We start from the raw sequence: 17,039 nt of genomic DNA on the forward strand, positions 1-17,039 counted from the left end.
CTCGGCTACACACTGAGGAGGCAGGTACAGGTGAGGAGTCTCCCCGAAAACCCCACCTCTTGCCGGGCGGATGTGTGCCACCCTGGACACCTGGGTGGGGGGAACAGAATGCCACTTCCCCATCTCACCTGTGAGAGCCACAGCTGAACCCTGCCCTCGGGACGCACAGACGGACCTGCTAGGGGTGCAGGGCCCGGCCCTGTCCTGTGCGCACCCTCTGCACTTCCAGGCCTGGTCTCCGGTTCGGGGAGCAGCCTGGCCTTTGGGGGACAGGCGGTGGCAGTGAGGACCCCCGGCTCCACAGTACCCAGCCCGCACACAATAAGACAGAGAACAGGAGGCCCAGCTGGAATTTCCTTTTTATTTTATTTCTGTAAGTTACAGACGTCTAAATTCTCAGCAATAATTTATAACAGTCACATCGCATTAAGAACACAAAGACAAAAAATTAAAGCACAAATATTTCAAAAAGGAGGTTAGTGTAATACATCACAGAAGGAATTAAAATTCAAAAGATCAAAGACCCCACATACAACAAAACATGAAGCTTAATATTTCCCCGTGAGCCCGAAATTACAAAACGTGGCCAGTGCCCGAACTCGGGGTGAGCAGCGGTGTGTCCCCCAGGTCAGGAAACAAGGATGCTTTGGTCCGTCACCTTTACTGCCGTGGTATTTCTGCCTGTATCTGAAATGACTATAAACAAACACAGGCATGGCACATACTAGAGAACAGGTCTCACAAACTTTTTTACTATAGATTTTCAAACACCTTTAAATTTCTTCAGTGAGAAAAGCAATTCAGTTCCTTGAATTTTCAGTTTAAAAACGATTTAAAGTATTTCCAAAGACTCTAAAACTCTCTCTCCAAAAGTATAAAATGTTCTACACTTTGGAAATCTGGGGTGTTCGTCTTCCTCTGAGATGAACACAGGACACAGAACAAGCTCCTGCCGTGAAGGTGTGTCCACACAGGAGCCTTTGAAGTACGGTCAAGGCCCCAGGATTGGCCCCCTTCCCCATCCGCCTGGGCTTCGACTGTGACCATGGCAGCCCACCGGCCGCCTTGCCTGGCCAGAGGTTGGATTTCTTGGCACACATGTGCCGGTCACTCTTCAGCCCATTCCCGTTTGGGGGACTGCAGCTCACTCAACAGGTCTCTGCCGGCTGCTCCAGCCTTTGAAGCAAAAAGAACTGCTCCCTGTTTGAAACCGAGGGTCTTCAGGCTTCGGGCGTAATCGGCATATATGGCGGAGGTGAGTCTCTGTGAAGCACAGTTAAGGAGCAGAGGGGTGGCCAGGGCCTGACTCCAAGCCACCCAGGCTCCCACGGGCGAGAGGAAAGGGCCCACGCCCCTGTGGAACCCCCCCAGTCACCTGCTTCCCCCCGGGACAGCCTCCGGACAAAGGATATCTGTGTCCGCGCCGACTTCAATCGCACCGCACTGGAGACAGGCTTCCACGAACAAGGCCGCTCGGTCGAAGTACCGCATGCTGCTCGGCAGAGAAGAGAACAGTTAGGCGTCGTGCTGTGGCGCATTTGGCCGTAGAACGTCCACGAGTGTATTTCTACGCAGACTGATACACATTTTCCCTGGAAACCCAAGTGCTATGTGAGTTACGCCAGCACCTCTACGTCCTGGCCTATGCAGGGACGCAGGGGAGCACACACAGGTCCCCAAACCTGAGCTCTCTCTTATTAATACCTAAAAAACGTGGAGCAGCTAAAATACACAGAAATCTTCCGAGGTAGGACAAGCAGGCACCTACCCAGTGTCTGCGTTTAAGAAGTCATCTTTGCCACACTTGCCTCAATCTATTTACCTTCCTTACTTTTAAATAAATCCCATGTCCCATAATAGGTTGTGGGCATCACTCTTCGAGATTTCCAGGGAAGACCCCACTGCTCGCCCCCCCGCCCCCTTCCTACTGCTCCCGGCCTGCGGCACGGCTGCCCTCTCAGCCGAGCTGTCCCGCCTCTCTGAAGGCCCCCACCGTGTTCTTCAAACCGGCACCTGCTCCGTCCCACCTGTGCGTAGGCAGGAATCTCCCAGCCCCTCAAGCAAACAGAGAAATGAACACAGATTGTTCCTCTCCTGCTAGTTTTTAGTCAACCTAGAACACACGCTTCGCCCTGTGCTCTAAGCTTGCGAGTGTGAGGTGTCAGTCGCGGCCGCAGCTGGACCTGTGCAGCATCTCGGCCACGCTGAAGAAGCAGCCCAGGGAGAGGAGGACCAACAGGGCCTTCGACTTCCGGTTGACCTGGGGGGAGCAGAGGTGGTCAACCCACCGCTTCAGGACGTCGGCGCACTCTTCGGAGTTCAAGCGGACCTGAGAAAGACGCCGTGTTAAAGACGCAGGCAGCGGCACTGTGCACACATGAAAACTCATCCATGTGGGACCTGCTCCTGGGAGGCAAACGCCAGGCTTTGCTCTGTGAGCACACTGCCCGGGTGCTGCTGCCGACCAGGGCCAGAAGTGATGAGGACCCAGGCCTGAGGGATGCGGGGGCCAAGTGGCACCCCTGGGCTGTGGTCTGGGCTCACACCCCAGCAGAGAGAGGAGGCAGCAAAATCCCTACCAATGTGAGTTGCAGCTGTCAAACAGAAGCAGTGTGACTGATGCTCGTGAGGAACAGGAGGATGAGCGTTAGGAGGGGCTATTTGCAAAGCAGCTCTGCAGGCCCCAGTGCCGACTCCTGAGTGAAAAGCTCAGGGTTGAGACTCCCACCCCGAATGCCGGGGCCCCAGCCGGGATCACCTACCTTGGCCAGCCACGCCGCGCGGCTCCACTCGCCGTACGTCTGCAGGTAGCGGCAGGCGTCCGCAGCTTTGTCTATGAGGCACAGCAGCTGCACACCCTCTGCGAGACAAGACAGCAGCGGTCCCGAGACACGGCAGCGTGCGGACGAGCTGCTGACAGCACACTGACCCCATCGAGTTGCGTGCTGCTCTTACCGCTGGACGCGCTCCCGACTTACAGGTTACCATAAAACATCAGGGCAGAGCTCGGCAATGGCTGCCACTCAAGCAACCACGTAGGAAGCACACGACAGTCCCGAAAACAAACAGGTAAAGCGTATCTCACTCCCTTTCATCATTTCAGTTTGCCCAGGTTTGTCCAATGTATGCCTATTTCTTGGCATTTATTAATAGTGCCCCTTTCACTCTTAAAAACACGTTCTGGTTTAGAGAATGAGAGTATATAGTTACCTCGTAAAGAGCTAGCGATAACCTGCCTGGCTCTCTCCAGCACACACAAAAAGGAAAGCAACACCCCGAACTGCCAAACCCGCTGCTGGGAGCGGTCCTGCCGCCTGGAGTGCCGACACACTCACCCGCCAGCTTGCCGTTGGCGATCATGTTGGTGGCCACCAGCTTAATGGTGCTCTGGGAGGGGCCCGACGAGGTGACTGTGGTGACCAAACAGGCCTTCAGTGAGTCACAGTAATAATGCTGGTTATCTGCGCTTGTTTCCAGCAGCAGCTGCACGGCTCTGTCCGTCTGATAAAGAAGAAGTCCTCACTATTTTCCCCCAACGTAGCCTTTTAATTTCACTGTTTGGAGCCCTGCAAGTTACAGCTGAAGGGAGACTTCCGTTTTCAGAAACCACTCACAAATGCTCTGCTGACACACACAAAAACCGAAGGGAAGGGCTTCGCCGCCCTTGGCACAGACCTCCAGCCCCAGTCGGGGTCACGCAGGTGCCCCAAAGACCGCCTGTTACGGCACTGCACCCATTGGTTCAGAGACGCAGGCACAGAACCAGACTGGGCCTCACTCAGCATCCCGGAGGCCAGAACTACAAGCTGGTTAACCATGCCATGTATTTTTGCTTTCCTGGAGGTTCTGCCAGTTTTATTTTGAGAGAAAACCAAAATTCATACTTAGACTTTTAGAGAAACATTATGTTGCACGCGTGCCTGTGTGTGTGTGTGTGTGAGAGAGAGAGAGAGATGTGATGCTCTGAACTACTAACCAACTAGCAACTCCGTAAGTTACAAAAGTTGACATACTTGACCCAGGAGAAGTAGCTGGTCTGTACATTTCCGCGTGTGGTCATAAGTTGTCCGTTTCACTTCCTGCAGATTAACCCTTTCTAGCTGAAATTTCTAGAGTAGGAAAAAAAAATTAGGCCTGGGTTATAAGACTTCTGAACTATTTAAATTTTACTATACTTACTGTCATTTTAATAAACATTCCTTTGACTTGTAAGGTTATCAACCAACTTTACAGTAATCCAACAGTTCAGTAAGAATTTGAAATGAAAAAAGGCTAAAGTGTGTTATCATTTGCATACAGGTTTGCCCCCTTACAGAAGCTGGAACTCGCCTGGAGCTGGATGAAAACCCCTATATATACAGAATTTATGAGGGGGCCACCCACCAAAAACAATGGAATTATCTTGTAGAGGGTAGGCCCCCGTGCTACAAGGTTCCCCCGCTAGGCGAGGGAACCCACATAGATCAGGGTACCAGCTGGCATTGTTGAGAGGCTGCATTTGGCTTCAGTGAATTTTTTTTTTGAAGACTCAGTGCACTTGCGCATTTCACGATGGGCGGTTTACATGTGCACCTGCCCACACTGTTCTGAGTGGTTAGCAGTTTCTGAACAAAACCATGACTTATGCCCCACCCTCCCCATTCACTTGATCTTGCCCCAAGCAACTTTTTTTGTTTTGTTTCGTTTCCCCAGGTGAAAAAAGTCCTCAAAGAGAAACATTTTGCTGATGTGGAAGAGGTGAAACAAAAACGGCAGACCCACTGAAAGCATCAGAGTCGCTGAGTGCAAACACTGCCTTGAGCGGTGGGAAACGTCCTTGTAGGTGCCCTGCACCAGGTGCACAGCACTTTGGAAGCGACTGAAGTTCAAACGTGTACGAGTACATACACAACTCCTAAGTAAATTTTGGGGGTCCCCCCTCATACTACAGATTAAAAAGTTTTGAAGCTACCTTTTTATATATAAAATAGGAAATACAAACCAAGTGAAAAAAATATGTTATTTATAGAAAATAATAAGAGAATGAAAATAAACCTAAGTTAAAAATTTTTAGGTAACGAAAAAATAAAAAGACTGCTAATCATAAAATTTCAATGTGCATTAAAAAAACTCAGTAAATGTTTACAAACTCCTCAGGTCCCGGGTCAGGTCTCTCTCATGCAAGTATGCGAAGGGGTTCATCCCCGTTATGTGGACCTTGACTTGGTTCCAAAGCTGCCCAAGCTGAACACACAAACACGAGCGCAGTCAGGATGCAGAGGCTTTCGTGTGTGAGGCACAGTACCTGAAAATAGGCGTTCTCGCAGAGGATGTCGTAGCATATGTCGAGCGGGTCGTGCACTGGGTCCCGAGGAGCGGCCTCCTTCCCGGCCGGCACGCTGGCCACCCGCCCGGGGCACAAGCTGTGCAGGTAGTGCGCGGCGACGGTCCAGAAGTGCAGCTCCGACTCGTCGCCGTACAGCCTGAGGGGAGACCGGAGCTGCCACGGAGCACTGGCTCACACGGCGCGTCTCAGAGGGCCTGAAACGCTGGGGCGCTGCCGCTGAACCACAGGTGTGGCCGGGCTGGTGCCGGCCAGGAAAACGGTAACGTGGCCCCTTCTCCAGCCCAGTTACTGGGGCTCCGACAGCCTAGGCGCCAGGCTGCGGGGGGCCCCTGCGGCTCAGACCCCCCTCCATTCTGTGGCGAGGGCAATGCCACAGGTTGGCGGCCTGGGCCAACAGCACACCTCCATTCTGAACCACCGCCCCACACGAAGGAAGAAGCACTGGGTGACCAGCTACTCGAGGGGTGGGGACAGCTCACAATTTATTCTCTGGGAGTGGAGGAAATGTGTCTTTTAGAAGTGACAGCCGTATGTGCCGTGAAAGTACAGGTTATTGATTCTAAATACAACTTACTGATACATTTAAGGACATGCCTTTATAGCTGATACTCTGAAACACCTTTTAAAAAGCTGTCTGTAGGAAGAAATCTTTTCAACTGAGAAGGCATAGGTCTCAATTAATTATAATTTTTTCTATTTCTGTTATTACTTTCAAAATTGTCATATTAAAGGATGAACTAAAATATTTTCTAAAATCTAAAAGACTGTGACCTTAACTAATCATCTGTAATAAGAGAAATGCGCTAACTGGAAATTCTGTCTCTTACACAGAATGCTTCTGCAAGTGTTACCTGGAAACAAGCAGGCATCTTTGCAGGAGAGTGAATTCTGGATCCAGCAAGAGGCTCTTTACGTCACTGCAGACAGGAACGCAGACAAGGCAAGAAGGACATTGTCAGTAAACAGTAACGCAGGGCGATGGGTCAATGTGCTCTAGAGACAGACAACTCCACTCGCAGGGTGTGTTTAGAACTCGGGGGAGAAGTGCCTCTGCCCCGCCCCTGACCCTACAGCAGCTCTCAGAGTGCGGTATGTGCTGCCCTTTGGAGAAGCGGTGCCTGTTGGCCACCCCGGGGCTGCAAGGCTCCGGCAGCTGCCAACGTTCTCGCCACACTCCAATTCAGACTTTGGAAAATATGAACAGCTGATAGTAAATCTGGAAAATACTAACTAACCACAGGAACGAGAATGTCACTGCTAATGAAATGACTTTGCTCATCAGCAGGAACAGTACACACCCTAAAGAAGCTGCTTTCAGAATTTACTCTTGAAGTTACCCCTGAAATAAAATATTTTAAGGAAGAAAGGCTTGTGCTTTTGTACACCGATATTTCTAAAATCGTCAAATAGTGAATATTCATAAATTGGGGGAGGGGAAGGAGAGATATTCTTTAAATCTGCTCTTTTTCACTGAAACACAACTGTTAACCTTTATATGAAGAAAACAAGTAATTCTGAATCTGACAACAAAGCATTCTATTAGGGATAACATATGAAGTATAATCATGTGTAACAGATCACATGTAAAACAAAACGGTGTCATGTTTTACTCAGAACCCCTTTGCAATGCCTTTCCTAACATATATTTCTAAGTGCTCCTGGCTCAGGGGCATATTGATCTCCTCACCAGGACTGTGCAGACCCTGTGTGGAGCGCCCACTTTGGAGGAAGGGGGCTGGCACGAGGAACCGCCTGTGTGTGTCCTCACGCAGGCGCGCGGGGGATCCGTGGTGGGCCAGGCTGAGCTGGGAGGGTGCTCGCCCCCAGCGCTGCTCCAGCCCAGGCGGGAGGCCAGAGTGATGGGCCACTCGGGCACTTGCTGAAGACAGAGGCTGTGTCAGTGGGGCACGTGTGAAGTAGCCACGTCTCCCACACAGAGTCTCCAGGGACACAAGCCTCTGTGATTACAACGGTCTCTCCTTGGGCCACGGATGTTTTCTAAAACACAACTTATTTTCATCTTAAACAGCCCAAATTATTGTATTTTCCTTTCTCCTATTATCTTCTAATAAAACACAATTGGAGTGCTTACTTAGACAATGAATTCAACTGCTCCTGCAGGAGATTCTTTATTTCTTCGTTTTCTGGATAATCACTGTACAGGAAAGATTTTGAATAAGTTCATTACTTTTCGCTTACAACCACTTACTTTTTCAGCAGAAAAAAAGCCACATTAATTGTCACCTCTTCATAGTCCTTGGTTGAAAACCCGGTTGCAGACCCAAACAGCAGATCTTGGGAGCCCGCCAACCACCACCAACACCTGCTTCTTTCTTAATCGGTCATAACAGGAAGTGAGTAAAGAAAGTCTCGGACTTTTAAGAAACCGGAAAATTTACCAGCGGGCTCCCAGAGCCATCAGGTTGGTCACATTAATGAGGAACGTAGATGACTGAAGGGCTCTGCTCTGCCAAATGCACCTTCACTCCCCCGCAGGGGTGGCTCCGCGGAGCACAGACTCAGCCTGCGTTATCTTTCATCCTCTGCCTTATGCCCCCCTGTGCACTCCACGTGGCACGGGTTCAGAGCCACCTGTGGGTTTCCTTAGTAACTGCTAGTGACAGTTTCTGTGAATTCACTTCTGCAACGAGGCAGGCTCTGAGGTTTATGAAACATAAAATACCTCTGAAGCAGGCCCATTCTTGGTGCTTTTTAAAAGATGGAAGCCTGCCCCCAAACTCTTCCTGGCCTCCACTGGCCCTCGTCACGCTCAGCATTGTGCCACGCTCAGGCTGCAAGAGGACCACGTGGCAGGCCCAGAGCAGCCCACGTGCCCCCAGCTGCCCAGCTCACACCCCACGAGGGCCTGAGGGCTGGGAACGGGGCGGATTGGCCTTCTCTCAGTGCGCCTAGACTCCGCCTCAGCTTGGTTCTACCGTTCTAACCCCTTTAGGTCCTAGAGTGCAGGCCCTGCTGATGGCCGCGGGGGTCTTCCACCCCCAAGGGAATAAAGAAGGCAAACCAAAGTGGGACAACTTACACATGAGAAACATCCAGGGAATACTGCCCATGCCATGGCTGGTGTAGCAAGAAAGCTTTCAAGGCGAGGGAGGCCCTTGGGATGAGGAGGTACGGGCACCACACCGGCTCTAGGCGAAAGCGAAATTTTTATCTGCTCTGGAGCTTCTGCTGCAGACAGTTTCCAGACAAGTCAGCAAAGAACTAAGTAGAAATCTGGTGGCAAGTCAGAGTGTGTGGCCGATGTGATCACTACTAAGACACAAACAGGGTGAGATTCTCTTCATTCAAAAGGACTAATACATTGTTCTCCCCCTTTTAAGGATCCAGGTGTCCTGTGTGGAAAATAGCAACAATCCTGCTCGAATAAGAGACTCGCTGCAACACTCCAACAGATGACCAGTACAGCTGACCATGTTAAAGTTCCCTGTAATGACAACCGTACGTACCAGGACCATCTTCCACCATTCGGCATCTTTGCTTCTCTGAGACAATTAAACTAACACGGCCTGATCAGCGTCTCAAAAGGGGTCAGGCCGACTCCGATCGAGTGTAGTCTTAGGTATCACCTAGAAGGACCACCCTTGAACAAAGCGCTATCTTCCTAGAGCTCCCCACATGCAGCAGCAGTGGGCTCACAGATTTCCAACACCTTCCGGGGCACAGCAGCGGGAGACCAAAGGCTCCAACACCAGACCACTGGGCTGACTCCCCACGGCCGCACTCTGCTAGACTCGGGGTCTCAGACACAGTTCTCTGGGCTCCACCGGCTTCCACAGACTCAGCCTCAACCCCGCTGTTCCCGCATCCCCCGGTGGCTTCCTCCCAGGGACCCCTGGGGCAGGTAATTTACATGAAATCACACAAGTCTGCAACACTGTTGCTGAAGGTAAGTGACCACACAGAGGAGACACTGCGCTGCCCAACACAAGGGCCTCTAGTCCTGTGTGGCCACTGGGCCCAGGAGATACGGCTCGTACAATGAAAGAAATGAATTCTTATCTTATTTAATCTTAATTAATTTAAATTAAAAACTAATATTTGGATGACGTTTAAGAATGTTTGGAAGAACCTGGTATGTGACTACTTTTTCAGTTGTAAGTTTTACAAAATCTTGATAAACTCAAATATTTCTGCTGAAAATTTGTCCCCTGAATTGAGATATCCTCTAAATGAAAATACATGGTGGATTTTGAAGACTACAAAAAGTAAAATATCACCTTAGTAATTTTTAATACTGATTTTATATTAAAATGGTAAAATTTTGAATATACCGGCTTAAATAAAATTTTTATTAAAATCAACTTCATCTGTTTCTTTTTACCTTTTTAATGTGGTACTAGAAAATTGAAACTTACATTTGTGGCCCACATTATATTTCCATTGGACAGACCTGCTTTTGAACACCCCATTCTATATAGTTAAGTATAAATTAAGTCATAGATAAAATATTTTATGTGAACTTTTCAATTTCAAAGTTGGAAAGTGGTCAAGAATATTTCTAATATTAGTTTTTTCACAACCCAGAGTTTTAATACTGATCCAATAAAATCACTTAAAGTGCAGTCCGCATTCAAAAGTCCTCTGTCGCCCGCGAGAACACTGGTAGCCTTACTCTTTCCCAAGAGCTGAGGGCCAGGCCAGGCTCCGCCCACACGGGCTCCCGCAGTCTCGCCAGTCTGCTCTGCTCTAGGACGGTCTCCCACTCTGCTTCTGACCTCATATGATGCCTTCATTTTCCAAGAGCCAGCTGTCCTAGGATATGCATTCCGATTTGGGTACGCTGAGCATCAGACTCAAGTTCAACGTCTCGGGCAGGAGCACCATGCAGGGGATGGCGAGTGCCTCCCGCCGCACCCCACCAGGAGCGTGTTGGCTGGTCCCCTTCAGGTAACACTACATCCGGTCACCTACCTAGTTAAGGGGGATTCCCCAGAGCTCCCTCTAGTCCTGGTACTTTTTCTCTTCAGAATTAGCAAGATGATGGGGAGATGCTGTGTGACTCAATTTCCTGTTCCAAAAATCTTTCTACCCAGCGACTGACACCCAGCAATGATTCCTGCCCACATCATTGAGAGGAGGTGCAAACTGGTGATTTTCTATCATTCTGTCTATGTCCAGCAGCTGGCATTCTTTCATAAACACGAGCTCTGCCAGCTCGCCCACTTCCCACTGTTTTAGGAACAGTACCATGTAGTGACGACTTTCGCTCGGCACCAACATCAATGCCGCCACTTTGCGGCACTCGGACTGCCCGGGTCTGCGGGGGCAGCCCCTGCCCTCCGCGGGCAGCAGCGTCGGGGCTGCTGCTTTCCTCACAGGTGATGTTCCTAAGCTACTGAGTTTTGTCGGGCGTTGGTGGTATAGTGGTGAGCATAGCTGCCTCCCTAAGCTACTGAGTTTTGCTAATCAGACAGGTGAGAAAAGGCTTCTCAGTGCAGTTTGAAATCACATCTTTCTCACGAATAACGTGGAGCGTTGGGGCCGTTTGCTTATCTGCTGTCCCCCACTGTGCACAACCTGTTAATGACCTGCAGATACTCTCACCAGGCTACCATCAGTATTTTGCTTTGCTTATAGTTTCTTTGGCTATGAAAGTTTAAAAAAACTGTTCCGTTTTCTCTAATTTACCGTTTCTTTTATGCCTAGTTATAAGGGAAGGAGGGTACCAGGAAAAATGAGCCTTATCTCCCTGTCTAGGGAACCATTAGAACCTGCACTGGAAGGGATGAGGGACAGTTCGCTCAGTGCACCTCCCACCCACCCTTGAGGATGGCGATCTTGTAATTCTCGAATGTTCCAGTCAGCCCCTTTGGCTTCAAAGAGTAGTAGCTGCTGGCTTCAAGTCACAAAATGTTTGGAAATAGTAAATATCAGGGAACAAAAAATTAACACCACAAATTAAACCAGGAATGGTTCAAGGAGTGTCTCCAACCCTGCGTGGAAACTACATGGAAGTTTCTCAATCAACGGACAAACGAGACGACACGAGGCTCTTCTTAGATGAGAGCAGCACTGCAGAGTGTGAGCACGACAACACTTATGAAGTCTGGGTGAACAGAAGGAAACGTCCAGTTTTTAAAGACCAATGTGTTATCTGTCCAGAGCAAAACAGTGTTTACAGCAGCCCGTGCGCATGAACAAACTGAAAGTAAACTCAATCACCTCCCACGATGAAGCGAATCTAACCCCGTGTCCTCAAGGGCAGAGATCAGACACGAAACAAACCTGCACGAGCTCGCTCCCTTCGGGAAACGAGGGATGAGAACAAGGAGGCAGTGCGCGCCTGGGCACTTCCCTTAGACTCGTGTGCCTGGTCTGTGCCGCAGCTATAGGACCGACGACAGGGCTGTCGGATGGCAGCGCGGGAAAACAGGCACAGAAGAGCCGAGAAGAAAGCAGCAGAAAAACTAGGCCACCACTTGGGGGCAGCAAACGTCCAGGTGTGCAGGCAGTCCAGGAGTGACAGGACCCTGCTTTGGTGATTGTGTTCACTGGGACTCAGCCGGGAGGAAGAGGGGAGACAGGCAGACGGGTGACATCACCGACACTCTGGGCAGGACACTGCTCACCACCCAGACTGCTGTACACACCTCAAGCTCCTGAGCACCCCCGGACCCCCCCACACTCCACGCCGCGAATCCCCAAATGCCCCAAGTGAAAACAGCTAGAGAGGACGTGAAACACTGGGGCAGGTGAGGAGGAAAGGTTTGGGCAGAAACTTGGTTTTAGAAGGCTTCTTTCGGCACGTGCTCACGTGGGAACAGTGCGCTCCCAGCAGGGCGACAGCGGGGAGGAAGTCAGACGGAAAAGTCGCTGACACCTTGTGGACATTATGGGAAGCGTGTGGAAAGTCACCAGACTAGAATGTTACTACAGAAGTCTCATGCTCCTGGGCTCCTTTCAGATGCTGCTAAAAAGAACATTAAGAGTTTTTATGCCATTTATGCCCCTGATAATAAGGCAGCAGGCAAGAAGGACTCCCCAACTCGAAAATGGGGACCGCAATCCTCCACGTCTGACTGCCCCCTGGACTTGGGGTGAGGGGCGTCCGATACACGTAGATGAAGAGGGGGCGCAGGAACGGGACTACCTAAGCTGTTCTAAAAAAGGAGATTCGAACCATCGGTCATTTGTGATATTCTCCACTTGTTATCACGGAGAGCTGAAGAAATATGTTAGATATGATACCTCGGTGCCTCTGACCTAAAGTGGTTTTACTTTTATCCCTGACACGAGTACGTCCAAATTACAGTTCTAATTCCCCTCAACAGAAATACATTCTATTAGACACATTTTTCCAAGATGAAATAAGCATATTTCCTATTCCACATTTACACCATCACCAGTTTTTATTCTTCAACATTTATCGAGTGCTGTTCTGAGTTCTGAGTTCAATTTGTACATTGTATGCACAATTTTATTAACCTTTACCCATTACTACTTAATTTTTTCCCCTTTCTGGCTAAGGCTGTCCCAGTAGTGATTAATTAAAAATTATTATTATTTTAATATTAGGAAAACTTTAAAAGAAAAATGCAATTTAAAATCTGGCTGCAGGCTAGATAGATGTCCCAGTGTGGTATTATGAAACTGTTACTGAATAGGGGTTAATGACGGGCTCTAATTTTGTAGTCAGTTAATTTAAGAATGAGCTACCTGGGCTTTGGAGATTTTTAGAGTCAAATGTTAAAGGTCAAAGATCATATTCTCACACTTCTTTACCTAGAACTAGTAACTAAGTTAACAGACAACTCATCCTGGAAGTTACCTCAATTTCCTTATAACGTTAGGTTGAAAATTAATGGCCGAGCCCCCCCTTCCCCGGGGCGGGGGGCGTCCTGGGGTCTCTGCGGAGCTGGCAAGTGTCTCACGGACACGCAGGGAATGCAATGCTCAACTTCTGGCTGCGCCGGGTGGCCTCGCGGCTGCGTGGTAAGAAGAGCGGGGCCCAGATACAGGGGCAGAGGGGCGCAGTCCCGGGAACAAAAGCACACCGGATCCGAGGCGGCCCGGCCAACATCGAGCCGCAACCGGGAAGTGCCTCAGGCAAGAACACAACACTAAGGAACACAACACAGGTTTTCAAAACCTTACTGTCTCTGGATGTGCCAAAGACAGACTCTGCAAAGGTGCAGACAATGCCCAGGGCTGAACTTCTGTGCTGAAACTCAGTCCATGACCAAACAAGCCTCGTACGAATTTTTTACAGATCAGACAGCCTGGAGGGGACACCAAAGGCGTGCTTAGAGAGTACTTGCTGGAGCGTGCCTCCTGCTTCCCTCCAATGAGGATCAGAACGTGCCTCTATCCAGAAGTCTCCTGCAAGGACAGACACTGAAGTCCATCAGACAAGAGCTGCCTTTGAACCGAGTGATGGTCTATTCAATCTTCTCATTCTTTTCTTAAAGTCACCTATGAGGTTATTTTCACTAAAACACTTGACATTCTGGTAAAAAAAACAACCTTAAATATATAATAAAGGCTAAGATAGAACAGTCAACTAATTTTGTTCTGACTGGCCATTTAACAAGCCATGAGACAGGCACCAAAACAGCCAACACCCAGAACACTTCCCAAAGCGACTCTCCAACAACATACGGTTGTAGACGATATAAGGCCCATTACTAAAAAGCCAGTGGCATTTTACCCCCCGATTCGTGTCCCCTGATGAGTTCTAAATTCTGAGTAAGCTGTCTTTATGAATGTAAACTTCTTTGATCTTTGGAAAAGGCACTCAGAAACGGGTCAGAGAAAGGGCACTTGCCAAAACGGAGCTGGGAGTGACTGACATCTGCAATTACAAGAGCCCAGCATCTCAGCAGTAAAAACACCCAGGCTTTCATTCCTTAAATCTGGGTCTTGGAAAGCAAGGACTGAAGGGACAGAAGCTGCTCTCTCCCAGGAGGAGAGCACCTTGTGCAAAACAAAGACAGATTCCGAAGCGCCTGCCATTAGATTCCCGTACCCGTCAGCTCCTGCTCGTCCATTCTGAAGCACGCGGACTTCATGGACATCTCGAGGACTCGGATGCAGCCGTCGTCTGAGGCCAAGATCACTTTATCGGACGTGCACCAGTCCACGTCCAGTATTCGAAAGGTCACATTTCTCCCACTTCTTAAACTGCTCACCATCTGCACCTTCAAGAGTGAACATGGCTGTCAGATTCAGAAAGAAAAGGAAGATGTGCATCTTTCCAGGTTACAGTTAGAGAGGGACGGTGTCCACGGCAAAGGCCCAAGACAAGTTCAAAGCTGGAGTCTATCCACACTCAAAAGCACACTGCACTTAAAGGCCCCAAAGATAGACATAACATTTAAAAACATGTGTTGAGCCGTCACCCTTGGAACAGAAATCCTGTAAAAATTTTCCGAAGGACAAAGTCGCTGTCAGTCTGACAGACCCACCACAAGGCTTCCCCGTGCACAGCAGCAGGGAGCAGCCCACTGGCAATGAGCCCCGGGGGGCTGGGCCTACCTCCTTCGTGTCCCACACTTCAGCTCCATCGTTGTACATCGCTATTAGTTTTTGGTTTCCTTTACCGGGAGCAAAACGAATCTTCCTCACCCAGCTGCGGTGTGTAGGAATCCCTCTGAGGACAGACAAACAGACACCGGAGCAGCAGTATGAGCAGAGCAAGCTCTCATCACCAGAAACTACGCCCCATGTCTCTCTCTGTTCCCATTTTTGAAACGCTCGGGTGAAGGGGGAACCGCTTCGCCCTCTGGGACCGGAGCCCCGTCCGACACAGGTCTGCCCTTTACCAGCATCTGGGATCACCTCCCGGCATTTCTGTGTGGGGCACATGCAGATGTGCGTGACCCAGAGCTCGGATTGAGGCCCAGGCCCTTCGTCCCAAGTTCACTGACAAGAGACCCATTTTAGGAGGTTACTTTTTAAAAAACCAAATAACAAGACTGCTTTCTGAACTCATACCTGGATACTCTGCCTTTCAAATCCCAAAAGTTTAGGTTTCCATCTGCATCTCCGAGAACTAACATATCACCTTTCCAAGCAATGCAGGTAATACTGCCCATGCTTCCCTAGAAAAGAACAGCAACAAATACACATAAACTTCTCTACTTGCAACCTGTCGTAACAGGGCGATACTTTCACCTAATAACTGTGATAAAATAATAAAGATTCTTTAATAAAACTTAACTTTAAATGGTTTTGCTTTATTATGAATGCAATCAAGCACTAACGGACTCTGGACACTAAAACAGCTACCCAGCACATCAGTTTCAACTATGAAGAAACAGGAGATTCCAGCTTGACAGACATTAAGTTCTCTGAACAAGATTTACACAGAATGGATGTCTTTTCAGAAAGAAACACCCTAAAGAAGAGTAAGAGACATAAACAGAGAGAGAGAGAGAAAGAAAGAAAACCTTACCAAAGAACTCCTGTCGCCAACTCGTCTCTCCCTGTGAAAGGATAAGTAAATCTATTCCAAGGAAACTCTGAGGGGGTTTACGACGACTGTGCAGCACCTCCTCCTGAAATGAGGTTCAGCGAGAACCTCCTTCTGGGACAACGGCAGGGCAGAGACAGTGTGCCTCTGCGCAGACACCCGCGCAATCTGAACGCACAGAAAGCCCTGCGAAGAGGTTATGTTCAGAAACGCAAAGCTAAGGCCGCAACACTGCGGTGTGAACTCCGAGGTGGGCGGAAAGGGGCTGCGGCTGCAACGACACGCAGAGGCTGCGCGACAGTTGCTGAGGAGCCTGGGCCGTGGGGTCAGCTGCCTGGGCTCGGATCCGAACTTTGTCACTTAATTTGTTGTGTGATTTGGGGCATGTTCACTTCATCTTTCTGGGTCTTGGATTTTATCATCAATAAAGCAGGGTAAGCTCGTGAAACTTGAGGGGTTCCCATTAGCATTATAAAGTTATACAGGTAAAGGCCTTAAAACAATGCCTACCACACTGTAAAGAGTCAATACACCTTCGCTATTAAGTAGTATTATTGCCCAATTACCTCTCTACTTATTAAAAAATCTTACTTTTACATTTATAGACTGATATAAAAACCCACATATTTCGTTCTCATGGCAGCCTCAGGAAGGAGCAGGAAAGCTCTGGGGCTGCCCGAGAGACTGTTAACACACGGGCACACACACCAAATACTGCAGGAACCCTAATTGCAGTCACGGAGCAAAAGAAACACTAGATTAAAACTGAGTATTTCAACAAATTCAATAATGAAAAGAATGTTAAATAAATAGATGTCTGTATATTATGATGCTTTACTCCAAGATCTTATTTCTGTTCTCCTGACCATACTAACAGGTTTAAGAATTTGCCTTTAAATATATTAGTCTTGAAAACTTGCATTTTATTTTTTTAAGATTTTATTTATTTATTTTTAGAGAAGGGAAGAGAGAAAGAGAGGGAGAGAAACATCCATGTGGGCTTGCCTCTCGTGCGCCCCCTACTGGGAACTGGCCCACCACCCAGGCATGTGTCCTGACTGGGAATCAAACTGATGACTGGTTAGCGGGCCAGCACTCAATCCACTGAGCCACACCAGCTGGGGCCACATTTTATAATCTTACTTTCACATTTCTAAAAAAATCATAATATTAAAGTTTAAATTTACCCAGAAATCAGTACTATCAGCTTAGAATGACAAAGGTGCCGTGGCTGGTGTAGCTCAGTGGATGGAGCGTGGGCTGCTAACCAAAGGGTCGCCG

At 48.9% G+C, this 17,039-nt stretch overlaps 1 protein-coding gene across 2 annotated transcripts in view; it reads right to left on the bottom strand.

Annotated features, from left to right (window-relative positions):
• Positions 1-342: 342 nt before the first annotated feature.
• The window catches only part of WDR11 (WD repeat domain 11), a 52,488-nt gene continuing 35,791 nt past the window's right edge, over positions 343-17,039 (bottom strand). For both annotated transcript variants that reach the window (XM_037059630.1, XM_037059629.1), the window contains exons 17-29: positions 15,281-15,387; positions 14,822-14,936; positions 14,313-14,484; positions 8,367-8,475; positions 7,419-7,481; positions 6,178-6,243; positions 5,285-5,462; positions 4,014-4,109; positions 3,336-3,501; positions 2,763-2,860; positions 2,184-2,329; positions 1,413-1,492; positions 343-1,265 (exon numbers count right to left, since the gene is read on the bottom strand). In XM_037059630.1, the coding sequence (XP_036915525.1) occupies positions 1,108-1,265; positions 1,413-1,492; positions 2,184-2,329; positions 2,763-2,860; positions 3,336-3,501; positions 4,014-4,109; positions 5,285-5,462; positions 6,178-6,243; positions 7,419-7,481; positions 8,367-8,475; positions 14,313-14,484; positions 14,822-14,936; positions 15,281-15,387 (1,554 nt within the window). In that variant the 3' untranslated portion in view covers positions 343-1,107. The remainder of the gene's footprint in view (positions 1,266-1,412; positions 1,493-2,183; positions 2,330-2,762; positions 2,861-3,335; positions 3,502-4,013; positions 4,110-5,284; positions 5,463-6,177; positions 6,244-7,418; positions 7,482-8,366; positions 8,476-14,312; positions 14,485-14,821; positions 14,937-15,280; positions 15,388-17,039) is intronic.

This window comes from Sturnira hondurensis, unplaced genomic scaffold, assembly GCF_014824575.4.
Source record: "Sturnira hondurensis isolate 20B ecotype Veracruz unplaced genomic scaffold, ASM1482457v3 Scaffold0011253, whole genome shotgun sequence".
NCBI lineage: Eukaryota > Metazoa > Chordata > Mammalia > Chiroptera > Phyllostomidae > Sturnira > Sturnira hondurensis.